The following is a 15,028-nucleotide window of genomic DNA, read 5'->3' as shown; positions in this document are numbered from 1 at the left end:
GCAGTTCCAACAAAAATAACACTTAATAAATCTGGGTGTGTCACAGCTACTGTAACTCACTCAAAAATGACTTCAACTTGGCAGCAGTAGCAGAATAGTGAATTGAACATCTTAGTTACAGAAAAAAATAGAAATCAGTATATATAATTTTGTACTGCTCAGATGCATGAAATATGTAAACAGTTCAGATGAGTGCCTTATGGAGAGTTTGTGCTGAACCTGTGAATCAGATTCAACTAAGCATTGTACTTCTGTGCAGGATCTTCCCTGTTACGGTTCCTTCACCACCTTCTATCAGACATCTTTGGTTTCTTTCTCCTCCTTGTTTGAGGTCTAATGCTAGCCTGATAATTGCAAACTTGACAAGCTTTGAAAGAAATTCCTCTGTCTCAATTAAATAGACCTTATTTTCTGGTTAGAGAGAAATGTCCATGGCATGCTGTTTTATGAAAAGAAATAAATCACAGATCATAATGACAACAGCAATAGGACTCCTAAATCACAAAATAGCAGTGGTCCACAATTTTATTACACTCACAAATGTCACCTTGGCAAATGAAGCTGAATTACTTTTTCAAAGCATAGATTACTTGATATGGCTCAACCCTAATTTTATTACTGGCAGCAGTTTTGAATGTTGTAAAATAGGGATAGCGTTAATTAGCAAGGATGCTTAAATTTTAGTGACCATTCTGTACTGAAGACGCTGGCCCATGTGATGGCATGAGAATTGTGACAAGATACACACCAATAAGATAGTAAGACAAAATTTTTTGAGCTATGTTTTACCAGATCTTAATAGCAGATAATTATGCATGAAAAATACATTGTAGCACTCCTTTGTGGTTGCAGTGTGGGTACTAATAGTTATAGTGTGAGCCCATTAAACTAACTAAAAGCTGCTTTTCCCTTTTTTTGAGGATGGGGTGGGTGGGTCGTTTTTTGTGTGGTTTGTACTATTTTGGTTTTGCGTGTTTGGTTTGGGTTTTTTCTTAATTATTGTTTTAACTGATACAAATAAATGGCAAATGCAAGAAAAGGAGCAGTCTGTGTATGAATGGCTATGTTTGTATTTGCAGTATGAACTCTTTACAAAAGTTTTGTGAATAGAGGGAGACAATTGCCAACTACTGGAAAGAAAGTTATTTCTGGCGCTGTCCATTCTTTTATTTATTAAGTTACAGGAGCAATGTCTGATTGTCTGCATCGTGCTTTCCCATATGTAGCACCTCTTCTTAATAATCCCTGGGGTTTCTGAAATTGTCTCTGTTTGTCGCTTGCAGGACGGTCGTTTGCGAGTGAATGATCAGCTGGTTGCCGTCAATGGGGAGTCGCTCCTGGGCAAGTCCAACCACGAGGCCATGGAGACGCTCAGGCGCTCCATGTCCATGGAGGGCAACATTCGGGGCAGGATCCAGCTGGTCGTGCTCCGCAGGCTGGAGGTGCACACAGAGGTGAGGCAGTATATGCATTTATTAGATCAATGTTGTTCCAGTCCCAGTGGTTTTGCACATCAGAGAGGATGGCTCAAGTCTTGGTCACAGAGAGCTTCTCCTGGCAGAATTAATTCTCTTCTGGAGAGAGGACTCACAAATTGTTTCTGGTTGATATCTTCTCGTCTTGCTGTGCTTGTTGAGACTAAAAGTTGCCTCTTATTTTGATTCAACAGGTATTGGAACAAAAGAAAATATGATTCCAAAACAAGTTAATTTAGGATAAATGTATTGATGTAGTTTTGACTATCTGCTATTTCCTCAAGGCAATTGCTTGGATACAGGCAATTTAAATTATTCTGATTTCATTTGTTGCTATAATCAGAGACCTGAATATCTTAGTATGACTAGGATTTTGCTTTACTCTTGCTTTTTCTTTTTCATTAGTACTTAATGTACTTTTTGTGTGTGTTTTTCTGGACTTGCTTTTTTTTTTTTATTTTCCTTTTTCTCTTGACTTTCAAGGTATGAAATATTTTACTTTTCCTTGTCAGATGAACATTTCTTCAGGATGGGTTTCTGAGTTGATTAAGATAAAATCTATTTAAGTAAGGTAACAAAATAAGAAAAGAAAGGCATTTTTTACTACTATGTTTTCTAGACATAATATAAATTGATGTTTGCCAGTCGCTACTTATTTCAAAAAAGATTGATTTTATGATCTCCCTTGCTCTCTCTTTCATTCGTGCGTGCACACACATATGCACACTCTTTTCTCATCTTTACATAGATAACATACGTGTATACTGTCTGCCTTTTCTAGTCACTCCAGTTTTAATTTTAACCTTTGAGCAAATATTTTATAAAGCTTTAAATATTGGTAGTGTTCTTTAAAATGAAAGTACATACAAGTAGATTTGGGGTGTAAAAGGTTGTAATAAATCTCATTATAGAATTCCAAGTTATTTTAACCTTCTTATGTAATGAGCATTACTGGAACATTTTGAGAACAATCTTGTTTCTGGCTGTATTTGCATAAAATTCCAGAGGAAGGAAGAGGATGCAGGTGTCTTGTAATTTAATTGGTTCTTAAATATTTTTCTGATAACTTTCTATGTAATTTACTAGCATCATTTATTGATTGAGAAATGGATTTAGAAATATATGACTTCCCAAATATTACACTCTTATTTTGTTGGGAGGATGCTTTGGAAAAGCCTTATGATGTCAATTGTGCCAGGAAAATATGAAAAGTATCCATCAGCTATTCTGGAAGATGTTAGAGGAAAACACATTTTTGCTTTCCTTTTATATGTGACAGCATCCTGCTGTAAGGAAGAATTATGACGTATATGTTATATTTATTGTGCACTTTTGGGATATAAGAAAGATAGCCCACCTTCAAAGAAACTTCAGTTCTGCTAAAGCTGAAGCTACTTCTTTTTAAAAAGCTTCCAATCAAACATCAGACTGACCTAGTAAAAGTATGAGGCTGCTTTTTATAGTTAAGTGTATCGTTTTGAATATTATCCAGATGTATGAAGGAGGTAAATAATCTTGACTCATGCCCTATGAAGAATGCATAATGAGGTCTTGATTGAATCAAATTCATTTTAGACAGGAATTAATTTTTATAGGGTAGTCTTTGTGTTCAATTGTAATTCCATTTGAGTCTGGAGACTGCAGCAGAAATGGGTTGGTGCCCATTCTTCCCTTTCCACAAAACAGCTACCCGAGCACTGCAGCGCAGCTTGGCAGAAGGACAATATGTTTAGAAATGCATTATTGTTTTTATTGGGCAGGACACTAATGGTGGTCTTCCATGACAGCTATGTTTTATAAGCTGAATACTCGAATTAAGTTGGTTACTGATCAGTTGTTGGGATATTGATTGTGTCATTTATCAAAGAGCTGGAAAAGCAGATTTGTTGTTGCTGTTAATTCAAGGCTCCTTATCCCACTGTGTCTCCAGTGGATAGTTTAAAAAAGCAGTAAACGTGGACTTTACAACCTAAGGAAGCTGATGTAAACTGAAGACTCCAGTTTCAAGAGGAAACACAACTGTCAGTGTTTGTATGGTGTGTGTGTGATTCTGTATGGAGCTTGAAAATACCCTTTTCAAATGGCTCATTCTGCAATACGGAAAAGAGAATTTTACATATGCTGCCTGTCCACTAAGCTTAAATTTAAAGCCATATTGTCACCATGAGTATCTCATGAGTATCAGAAATCTCTGATTTCTGTTCTGACATGCAAATTTTCCATTTTATTAAGCTTATTTGTTTTTATTCATTCACTATTTTATTACAATTTTATTTTTTGAACTTACATTATTTTATTTTTGTTATTAAGCTTGAAAAACAGGTTGCAAGGAGGTGTAACATGCTGTCCTTCCTTATGTCTTGGTTTGCAGGCAATCACTTGCCAATATAGCAAGCCTCTTGCATCATTTTAAAAATAACATGGGTTAGATACATGCATTTCTTCTGTAGATATGACTATGGAATTTAAAAATATGTATATTTAGTATAACATTTGCTGACATAATGAACATGCAGTTTAAAAATAGAAGCCAGTTGGATCTCAGTTCAAAAAAACAGATATAAAATCACAGAACATCTAAAGGTTGCTTTGAAAGCTAGCCATAATATTTCCTCTGTGTGGGTTTTTGGTTTTCCCTGAATAATGACTACGGAAATGTCTTTCTGGGTCTGTCCCAGCTTTAGAAACTGTGATTTTTATTTTTATTTTTTTCCCAACTTTTTTCCTTTGAGCAACTGCTCAGGAGAATAAATTAGGCACTATGACATGTATGGGGGTGGGGGGTAGGAAATGTCTCAAAAGAAAAGCTGACTAGAGGTGTGACAGGAGTTTGTTTAGCTGCTAGCCAGAAGACCTGCGTTTGGGAGTTTGGTGTAACTCCTTACTTGCAAAACTGTTCTAGTGTGTGATCATCAGAACATATGCACTCAGTCTCGGGGAGAAGGGAACCAGCTGGCTGGCAGAAAAATACCATTGGCATTGCCCATGTTCTTGTGTTGACAATGTCACAAGCTGCCCTCCCAGATGGAGAATTTGAATGAAGCCAGTTGTGGGTCATAAAAAAAATCTTTGTTTTTGTGCATCATTCTTAATGGTTGTTATTGCTTGGATGTTATTTCATGGTGAGCAAAATCAGCCTGCAGTTTTGAAGAACTCTCAAGTTTCTCATTTGAGAGGAGGCAATATACAGTGAACACATTATATCACAGTGTCCATGCGCCGTCTGCAGTGATGGATGCTCTTCTGCATTGTTGAATATGCAAATTTTGTGTTGCAATGTGTGGTTCTGTTTTTCCCTTAGGAACGGTCAGACCAGGGAGTCTTTCAAAAATCAGCCTTTGATGGGAGTCATAACTTCGCAGCTGCTTCGCGACGCAATGATACCATTCTCCAGCAATTTGTAACACGCGGTCCTCAGGAAGGAATAAAAGGTAGTCTCTACATACCCATCTCTTTGCTGAGAGAGAGAGTGCTTTGTGGTTTTGTTTCCTGAAATCCACAGCCACCAAAAGCAGTTAATTAGAGTAAGTGCACACTATGTTACTTTGAGGCTTGAAGATCCAGCGAGGGTGGGAGAGTTGATTCAGAAGTTGTGAATGAGATTCCTGGCACAAATTCCAGTTTAAGTAACAGTTTCTAGCTTGCTGCCCCAACACGTAAGGCTGGATAAAAAACAAATGATGACTGCAAAATATATGTTGTCAAAATGTTTATTTTCTATATATCTTTAATGAGCGCAATGATTTTTACATTTAATTTCTAGATTATGTCCTAGGTTATTATAAGCTTAATTAATTTATACTAAAACATGATGTTCGGAAAGTGCACTTGCTTATTTTAGACTTTAAGGTAAAATTTGTTCAAAGGTTAGAAACATTCCCTTAATTTACAAATTGGAATTATATTAATGAACTCATTAAAAAGCATTAGGTAATTGTGTAAATTGTGCAAAGAAAACCTACATGTGCGAGCATATGGAAGCATACCAGTAAGAGCATTTAAGGCCACTTCTTTTCTTTTCTTTTTTTCATTTCTAATGGCATACTGTACTATCTGTCCAATTTGCTCCTAACTCAGCAAGGTACTAGTTATTTGAAAAGTTTAAGTATTTGAGATAGTCTTGACCCCTATCCTTTTAAGTGTGCTCTCATTCTTCAAGTCAAGCACATAGCTAAATACTTTTCAGTAGGAAAAAAAGATTTTCTTTGATGTAGTTGAATTATGCATGATCTTTCCCACTTTCCTAGACAACTGTGGAATCATGGTAGCCTGCAAAAAGTAATATCATAGGCTGCTGTGATGACTGTGTGGGGTACTTTTAATCAAAACCAAAGAGCCCTTATCTGTAAAATTCAAGAGAAACTCCTATGGAATTTAGGGGTAACTTATTTGTGTTGACTTCAATATTTTCATAGTGTGTCTCCAGGAAAAGAATTAGGTATAGCCTGAAGCGCTGTAAACATTGAAAGATCAGATCCTTTTGTTTAGATCTACCTTATGTTTTTCTTGTATGGAATTTACACTCATTCTATAGTTTCAGGAGAAAAGGGTCCAATCCTTGGAACTAGCCTGCTCTGTAGAGTTGGGCATTACCAAAGATAGTATCTGAGAGCAGCAAATACCTTTAAATGCTTCCTTAAAAATCATAAAAGCAAATGCTCTGAAGCTATTGATGCAGTTGAATGGCAACTGCTAACCTGTCACTTGAATTCCAAACAAACTATGTGGAAGAGTTGTACTTTCAGATAAGGATTCTTCAAGTGCAATCCAGAAATCAGGATGGCTAGTTTTCAGCTCAGTCATAAAATTATTTTAAATAGGCATCTTTTTAATTAAAGAATTATGGTAAGAAGGCATTATAGCAAAAAAAGTGATGGCCTCAGAGGAGAACATGTGAGATGTCAAAAGGAAGCTTTGGAGTGCTGCTGGCACAAGGAGAATTTGGCGTGGCTGGGTCTTCACAATCATGGCTTGGGAAGTGACTGCAATTGGTGTCAGTGGACAAGAGATGACAAAGAGGTTGCTACCACTTGCTCAGGATATTGTTGTATTGCAATTTCTGTTGAAGATTTGTTGTTTGAGTAAAATTTCAGTGATCTTAATGGAACACTGTACAGGCACTTGTAGCAGGAGGGTTGCGGGACAGCTCTGATAAGAAATTGTTTTGGTGAAAGACAATTTGGGCTTTACACGTTTCTGCAATGTATGACACTAATTTATCTTATTTTGAAATCATAGTATTAATTATTATTGAGCTCATGCTCATTCTGCTTTCCATATGAGCCTGTCACCTGTTTCCTTCTATCACTGGTTTAAATATTTTTTTGCCTTGTTTCTTAAAAAGTTTTGTCCTCAGTGTTTCAAAGCATCTGTAAGGGTGAAACATTTTTCCTGTGCACAACCCTCCTTTATGAACTTGAGGTTGTGTGTCTGTTTAAGGACCTGAGCTACAGACCCAGTGAGCTGCTTGTGTCAGGCAGGAACAGATCCTTATACATGCTCACAGTGTGCTATCCACATCTTGAACATAGAAGTGCAGTTGGTACATTTTTGCAAAGAATAGTAAAACAGAGATTTTTAACATAGTATGGGATCTGATGTAAGAATTTAATGTAGGAGCCGTATTATGTTTCATAAAATGTCACTTTCTTAATCAATGTTTTCTAATAAGTTATTTCCAGTACCATTCACTGCTCCTACCAATAAAATTCTTATAAAAGCTCAGCAAAAATACACTGAAGCTTGGCCTGCTAATATTGCTGTCTGTTTTAAGAGTCTTTTTTATTATACATGAGCAAGAAAAACTAATGTCTAGGGAAAAGTGCTTATAGCCAAAACATTAAATTTTATCTTGCCTGTGGATATTTAAATAAAGGGGGAGGGAATAGTGATCCAATATTGAAATGCCAGTGTTTGTTCTATTTTTGCATGAATAACACTTGCTGCCTTCAGGTCCTCACTTCTTTTGCTGCCAAGCTGTTTCACGGTGTTTTTTAGAACAATCTCTTTGAGAATTGATACTTCAGTGCCAGGAGCTTTACATTTCTGGTGTTGAAAGATTACTGGAATATGTTTCATTAGAGGTTCTGATATATTTCTTATAACCCTATATTATAAATAGTTATAGGGAAAATGCTGTCATCTCTCTGTTAAGTAGCAAAATAATCAAACTTTCTCTACTACCAGAGACTGCTGAATCCTTATGGTTGTACAAGCACCTCTGTTTTCATACATGTGTGGTAACATCAACATAGAAAATTAAGAAGTGAAATTTTTAATTATTTGGATTTTCCTTGTAAATGCTGCGCATGTCTTATAGACAGACTCAGTTTTTACTCCGCCTGAGTTACTCTTTTTTACTCTTAGTCTATTTAATATCTGAAAATTCAATGCATTTTGTTCAGTACTTAGATTTATCTGGATCTGTTAGGGTCATTTCCTGAGGTCTTGAACATGGAGCCAGTGACTGCCCCTTAGATTAAATTCTCCCATTCTCTGGCTCCTGCTCCCATTTTGCTGGGAGCTGTAATCCCTTGTGATCATTTCCGATTCACTGAGGAAGTCTGACGTTTTTCTGTGTGTATTCTTTTGTTACTGTAAGAAAAATACCAGTGGTAGCCCATGATCAAACAGCCTTGGTGAAATGATGTACCAATTACTGTGAATCTAAGTTAGTATAACTACATTATATACTCAGTCTCTTGCCATGGCTATGTGAGTCTGCTCAGAAAGGCTAACCACAGTGTAAGTGTGGTGTAGTTCTATTTCTTTTTAGTTGGTTGAGGTTTTGTGGGTTTAGGGGTCTCTTCCTTTTTTCAGGATTTTATTTTGTTGGGCTTTTTTCCCTTTTCTTTTTTTGGGTGGAGGTGTTAAATTTTTTCCATCAAGCATCTCTTTCCTTCTTTTGATACTCAGTGGTTTAGGGACCTCCTAAGTCAAAGGTACTGTCTGGACCATTGGGCCATGGGTGCATCTCTAACTTTTGGTACACTTCTTAGTCTTATTTAAATTGTTTTTTCCAAAATATCTTCATGGCAGTGAATTCTGTGGAAAACACTACTTTGTGTTTGTCCTAGGTGCGCTACCAGAAAGTTAAACTGGTTGCCTCCTTCTTACTGTGCATGAAACAGTGGGAGCTTCCTTGTCACTCTAAGCATAGCTGTTACAGTTTCATAGACCCCTCTTGTATTTCCTTTTATTGCTTCTTTCTCTAAACTAAAGAATCCTAATCTGTGCTCCTTGTTAGGAGCGTTTGTACCTGTGTCCAACTATCCTTGCTAGCTTTTTCGTATGCTTCTGAATTATACTATATAATTTTTCAGACAGGAAGAATGAAACCTTAGACACTGTTTAAAAATGAGGCAGACCATTAACTATTGAGTTCTGCAAAAAAGTTTGAACTTTTTTGCACTTGTAAATGACTGCCTCCCTTTGACTTCCCTAAGCATATGTTGGAAGAACAATCCAGTGCACATCTGATGTACTGTTACAGAGCCATAAGAGCCTTTATGTAAGTCTCAGGAGTGCATCGCTTTGCAGTCTCTGACAGGGAATTTCACTTGCATTTCTTACTCGTGTCCTGCGGCCTTTTTGCAGAACTTCATAGTCTCCTTCCTTTTGGTAATTACAGTTGGTATCACATTGAACAATATGAGTTTCTCTTTTGTTCTAAGTTGTTTTTCCTGTGAGGACTTGCCTTTTACTTGTCATTTGTTTCCTGTTCTTATATTCAAACCTGAAAGAATGGGCATTGCAGTGCAAGAAGTCCGTGTGTATATAAGGTAGCATACCTGTACTTTACATCAGACTGACAGTCACTTTTAAGGTCTCATTAAAGCTTTCTTCCTCATCTGCTTATCCTCACTTTCTTTTGATGATGCTTACACATTTCCTGAGATACAGGGTTTGAGCTATTTTATATTAGAAGGCTATCCAGCCAATAGGAATTTTATAGGATCCTTGAGCTAATAGTGTAGGCTTGTGGGGGTTGGTTTTTGTTTGGTTTTTTTGGGGAGTTTTCGGTTGGAATTTTTTTCCCTAATATTTTTGTTTGCTGTAATAAGTGCTCTTATCACATAAATATAATCTGTTGCTTTCTCCTTTGATCCCTTCTTGCCAACCCTTTTTCTCTCAGGTTAGGTTAGTGCTTTCAGACAGGATTGTACAAAAAGACTGCCAACATCCCATGCAACAGAGCAGGTCACGTTAAAGTGTGGCATGTCATTATTATTAGATTGCTTACCTGCCATTGAAACCCAAGGAAGTGTCCATGTTTCCTATTAAGTTTGGGAGGGGTTAAGACATATTCTACATTGAAAAATGCGGGGACTTTTTCTTAGATGGTACCTTTGGGATGAGAAGTGGATTTATAGGACAGTAATGAGCTAGCCTACAGTGAGCACAGCAGTCTTACTAAATATTGCAGGTATTTAAGTGTTGTTGCTTAGCAAACCACTGAATGGTTTGAGTTTATATTTGTCTTTGTAAAAAGTAATTTTCTAGTGTTAGCTGGATGTTGTTTGTAAAGGTAAAGAAGGAGTTGCAGTAATAGGAAGGTGACGTCTGTAATTAAGAAATGCCTCTTTATTCTCTTGCTATGGAATAATAGAAATTTTTCTTCTTCTGGTCTCTTTGCTGAGAATATGGTTCTCTCCTGTACATCAAAGATGACAAATGCTCCCCATCAAAGGGACTGAAATAATGAACCTGCAATCAGTCTGAATGCAGCTATGGAGAAATGGAGTAAAGTACTCCATTAAAATGGAGTAAAGCAATTTGTGCCTTACACTCAACTTCCTATAAGCACAAAGTTTCCCTATATTTACCTTTAATTATATATATGCAAATCTGAAAATCAGCTCTTCAGGAAAATCCCAAGGGGTGTATTTTCTGCTTGGTGTGATTTTAATTCTAGTTTAGTTAGTTTAGGGATTTGAATAATTTGTGATTTACTTCAGCACTGCTTGAGGCCTTCCAGTCATCAGTCAGTGAACTGGTGTAATGTAGCTGTTTCTGCAGGTTATTTAACTCCTTTCTAAATTTTGTTTCAGAGTTTCCAGTTTCTGATCATGGCAATGGTGAAAATGAAACACCTCCACCTCTCCCACCACATCCTAGTGAGGATCTGCTGAATGAGGATTATAATCACAGGTTGGACTTTAGCACTTCTTAATAGTTACAGCACTAATTGCTCAGTAGTGGTTGTGATAATAGTTCTAACTGATTATAAAACCTCTTTTGTTTTTTTAATTTGTACCACTTTTTTTAGTCGCTTCTAAGGTCTTTTAACATAAGCTGTGAATGTTATTTTAGCATTTAGTGTGTTGTTTATTTCAGTTGTACATAAGCTGCAGTATGCTGGGTATACATGATAGATGATACCCGACTTGTGTTCAGTGAAACAAAAAAAAAATCTCAAAGCATAATTCCAATTTAAAAAAAAGTTAATTTAAAACTGTACTGTGGGTGCAATGTGTAAATGCTGTGTGAAGTCTCTTAAAGCTTTAAAAGTCCAAGCCAAACACAGTTTGTAAGAAACTGAATCTCCTTATGTCACGTGAAGTTATTATTGAGATTACAAAATGAATTTTCAGTAAGTCTGAACATTGAAATGTGTAGGAGAAAAATTAATGAACACTTTACCAGTTGTAAAGGTATTGGGTAGATTTTTCAGATACTTCTGCAAAGCCTGCCATGCTTGATAGCAGCTATAAGCTCCAATTTCCTTAGTAAATACAGAAGTTTGGAGGTGCAGAAAAAAGAGTAAATATGTAGAAGTTCACAATGGCACATTCTCTCTATCTCAAGTAGCACAGGATTCAAATGAAAGGCATAATTTCAGCCTCTCCTGATGATGAGGAATGTAACCAATCCTGATGATGATGCTGAAATGCACCATTGAACATTGTTTCCTCATTTGCTGTGTGTTCAATTTTGATAGTCATGCATCTACTGCAATGCTATTAAGGAAGTATGCATTTCAGCTAGAAATGTAGCCATGTGTCTGTCCTTGTGTGCTGGGGTGTGAGTAAAAACTATCCTTAAGTGATTGGTTGCATCAAAGAGTAGATATATTTTATTATGGATACCTTGAATGCTTTATACAAGACTTGCATATCTATTTTCATTTTGCTAACATAGAGTAATTACACTAGAATAATTTTGTTATTTCTGGTCTCCTAGGCAGGTACATATGACATGATAAACAAATAAGTCTACACAGATCAGTGCAATTCAGCATTACATTCTTAACTGCAGTTGGTTGTTAGAATCTGTTCCTAATTTTTCCAGCAAGCTCACAGAAAAACATTCTCTTAAATGCTAACGATGTATTAAAATGGTGATGAATTTACAGGTCCTTTGTTTCACCCTGATTTTTCCAGTGTTGTATTGTTTTTCCATTTAGAACTAAAGTTCTCCTGAAATTGAATTGCTGTGTCAAGTCATACAGATTTCACTGAAATTGCATTTCAACAAAATGAATAGGAAAATATTTAGGAAAGTATTTTGACACTGCAAAACAAAACCCTTTGAGCTATTTCGAACTAAATATTTTTGGTTTTCCAAATCCTTTCTTGCTTAAGAATACTTCAAAAAATAATTTCTCTTTCTAATCAAAAAAGAGACACGTAGGATTTCAGATTGCATTGAGCTGTTGCATTTTGAGCTAAAAGTTACTTGGAGTTTCACTCAGGTTGCAATTTTGAAATGTTTAGAAAGTTGCCTTAAGGTAAAAGAATTGAAAAAAAAAGACCAAAGCAAAATAAAATTCAAAGCAAGCAAACACAATACCCTGGAATTCTTCAGTTGTAGCATGCTCCATAAGACCTCCAGCCTCTGCTTAAGTGATATAAGGCTATAAAATAATTTTATATTAGCAGATGAAGTAGAATTGATCCAGATACATTGCAGTATTTCTCCAGCATTCTGTAGCATGTTATTTGGAAATGCAGTTGTTAGATAGAACAAGCAAAATGAAAAGAAAGTTAGTGCTGATCACTTACATTTATATTTCTGTCTGTGATGAGAAATCAAGTGACTGAAAGTGTTAAGTCTCAAAAGGAAGTTGAGGATCAATATCTGATTTGAAAAATGCATGCTGTAAGCAACTGAAGAAACTCGTATATTTGTGCATTCTTTAATTAGTTCACTTGTGGTTTGAACTGGTACCTTAACATTTTACATAACTTTTTTTTTTCCTCCCTACAGCCCTATCATAAATTCAGCAGTGCATTTAACAGATCAGCACATCAACTTCAGATCTTTGACACCAGCCAAGCAGTCTGAATCAATTAATCTGAAAGCCTCAAAAAGCATGGATCTGGGTAAGAAGGGCTGGGGTGACACATAGATCAGCTTTTTAGCCTTAGCCCATCTGCACCAGCTCTGTTTCTTGCTTTTGTTTCTTTAACATCAGGGAGTAAGTTCTGCAGAAGATTGGGACAATGGTCAGCCTCCTCTAGCAGCTATTTGCAAATACACTTTTATTGGAGCTAAAGAAAGTTTGTTGGTTTTTTGTTTGGTTGGGGTTTTTTTTTTTATTTTTTTGTAAAGGCCCATTGTATTGAAATACTAGCTGAGGAGAAGGGGAATGATGGAAAAATGAGCTCAAAGAATGCTGTACAAGTTTTATATGTCTGAAATATAAAGCAAAGCCAGCAATCACAAAAATAATTTCTTTTATAAAATATAAATCTTTGTAAAACTACACTGGACAAAGGGTAACATTCCTAACACAAGTTGTTTATTTCTTCATTGACAATGACAAACACAGGCAAAATGTTGCAGTAGGTCTTTATGAATGCCTGAAGGGTGTAAGGTTATGGTTCTCTACCCATCTGTGCTGTGCAGGAAATCTTGCGGGAGGGAGTGAAGTAGAAAGTAAAAGGCTCTTTCAATACCAGGAAAACTTTTGCAGGTGGAAGATTGAAGGGTTATTGCAGCTGAAAAACCAAGCCATGGTTTAATGAGGGTTCAAGAAAGCTTGTTAAGTCTCAAAAGAAAACAAATAAGGTTTTCTTTTCCTTTTAATTCTTCTTGGCCACACTCACTCTTTATCTGTTGGTTGGTTTTGGGTTTTTTTTTGAATTCCAGTGTTGATGGGGAAACTTGGAGGACTATCGTTAGGATATCTTCAATTATAGATTTGTGTGCTTTGTTGGATCAGATTTGCTACTCCATTAATAGAAAGCGATTCATTTTATATACAGTTTCAAGGTAGCTTTTTCTTAACTTGCAGGGTTTTTTTTTCTATGAAGTGTTCCACACTGGTCCTAGGTTTTGTATTGTTGATTTTTATTGTCGTCTTAGTAGGGTGTTTTGATGTAACATTAAATGTGTGTACTCCTCTAATGGCGTGTAAGGAAAGCCAGGCAGTTATTAATGCATGAAATGGCCTAAGAATGGATGTGAATTAATTGAAGAAAGGTTTTAAGGCAGAATTGTGACACTACTGCATGACCAGGCAAAACATGTAATTTGCTCTTCTGTTCCTGTGTTTTAATGAAGAGTTATGGATTAGATATTTTTAAAGAATGAAAATGGTGCTCAAAAAATGACTAGGTTTACAGACTTGAGTCAAACCATATATTTTATGTAGTGTACTAGAAAAATGAATGTTCAGCTTTACTGAGCCTTCTTTTAGAAAGGTTTGCTTCCAGCTCCCACAGAAGTCCCAGGAAAGAATGCTCATGAACATTAGTGTAAAATTAGTCCATTGTGTGTGACAGCATATTCAGAACTGCCAGGTAACTCATACTTCAAGTTCTATACACAATCCATTCCTGACACCCAGGAGCAATGCTTTGAGAATATACATGAGTCATTAAATCATGGTGGCTAAAAACTAAAATAAAATTGGATGCAAAAATAAAACAAAAATTAGACACAAATGTCTCTTTTAGAGTCTTCAAAAAATGTTGCCTGTTGAAGGTAGCTGTTGGAAAGTCCCGTTGTGTTATAAAAGTAAAAAATAAAAAGGGCAATAAGCAGTCTGATTGAATATGTGAAGGTAAATCTACTTGAGACACGCATATAAGGAGTTGGAGGGACTATGAAAGATCTGCACCATATTGTTTTATAAATAACAATAGATTAAGTAAAATTCCTTGTACATAGCTTGGCAGTTAACGAAACTGAGGAAGATGAAAGCTGGGACCTTTTACAGTCATTCTCTAGCAAGCAGTGAAGTTCCATGTTTGGCCTTCTGCCTTTTGAAAGACTTAAGGCAGAAGCTGCTGTCTAAAATGGGAACAGAAATGGAACAGAAACATGAAAATCTCAAGTGAAGTAACTGCAACATAAAGTGGTTCAAATACAAGTAAAATACCAATAGTTTGATATAAAAAATGTGCTTCCAAATAGAGCATTCAGATAATAGACTTTCCAGGATGGATTTTTGGGAAAGCAAAGTTATTTCTTAGGGTTTTTTTACTTGCTTCTTGCTTATCTGCAGTCATGACCAATAGTAACTTCTCACCTCAGCATACAGCTGTGTACCCATACTGATTTCAGTGCACTGCTAAAAAAAAAGAAATAGGGAAGTAATCTTCCAG

General features: G+C 36.2%; 1 protein-coding gene across 3 annotated transcripts in view; it reads left to right on the top strand.

The window, feature by feature from the left end:
- The window catches only part of PARD3B (par-3 family cell polarity regulator beta), a 391,325-nt gene that overhangs the window by 200,216 nt on the left and 176,081 nt on the right, over positions 1–15,028 (top strand). For all 3 annotated transcript variants that reach the window (XM_058028158.1, XM_058028157.1, XM_058028156.1), the window contains exons 12-15: positions 1,284–1,454; positions 4,777–4,906; positions 10,526–10,625; positions 12,684–12,799. In XM_058028158.1, coding sequence (XP_057884141.1) covers positions 1,284–1,454; positions 4,777–4,906; positions 10,526–10,625; positions 12,684–12,799 — 517 coding nt within the window. The remainder of the gene's footprint in view (positions 1–1,283; positions 1,455–4,776; positions 4,907–10,525; positions 10,626–12,683; positions 12,800–15,028) is intronic.

Source organism: Melospiza georgiana, chromosome 7 (genome assembly GCF_028018845.1).
Source record: "Melospiza georgiana isolate bMelGeo1 chromosome 7, bMelGeo1.pri, whole genome shotgun sequence".
Classification (NCBI taxonomy): domain Eukaryota; kingdom Metazoa; phylum Chordata; class Aves; order Passeriformes; family Passerellidae; genus Melospiza; species Melospiza georgiana.
The sequence above is the reverse complement of the archived record's forward strand: the minus strand, read 5'-3'. Positions and strand labels throughout refer to the sequence as shown.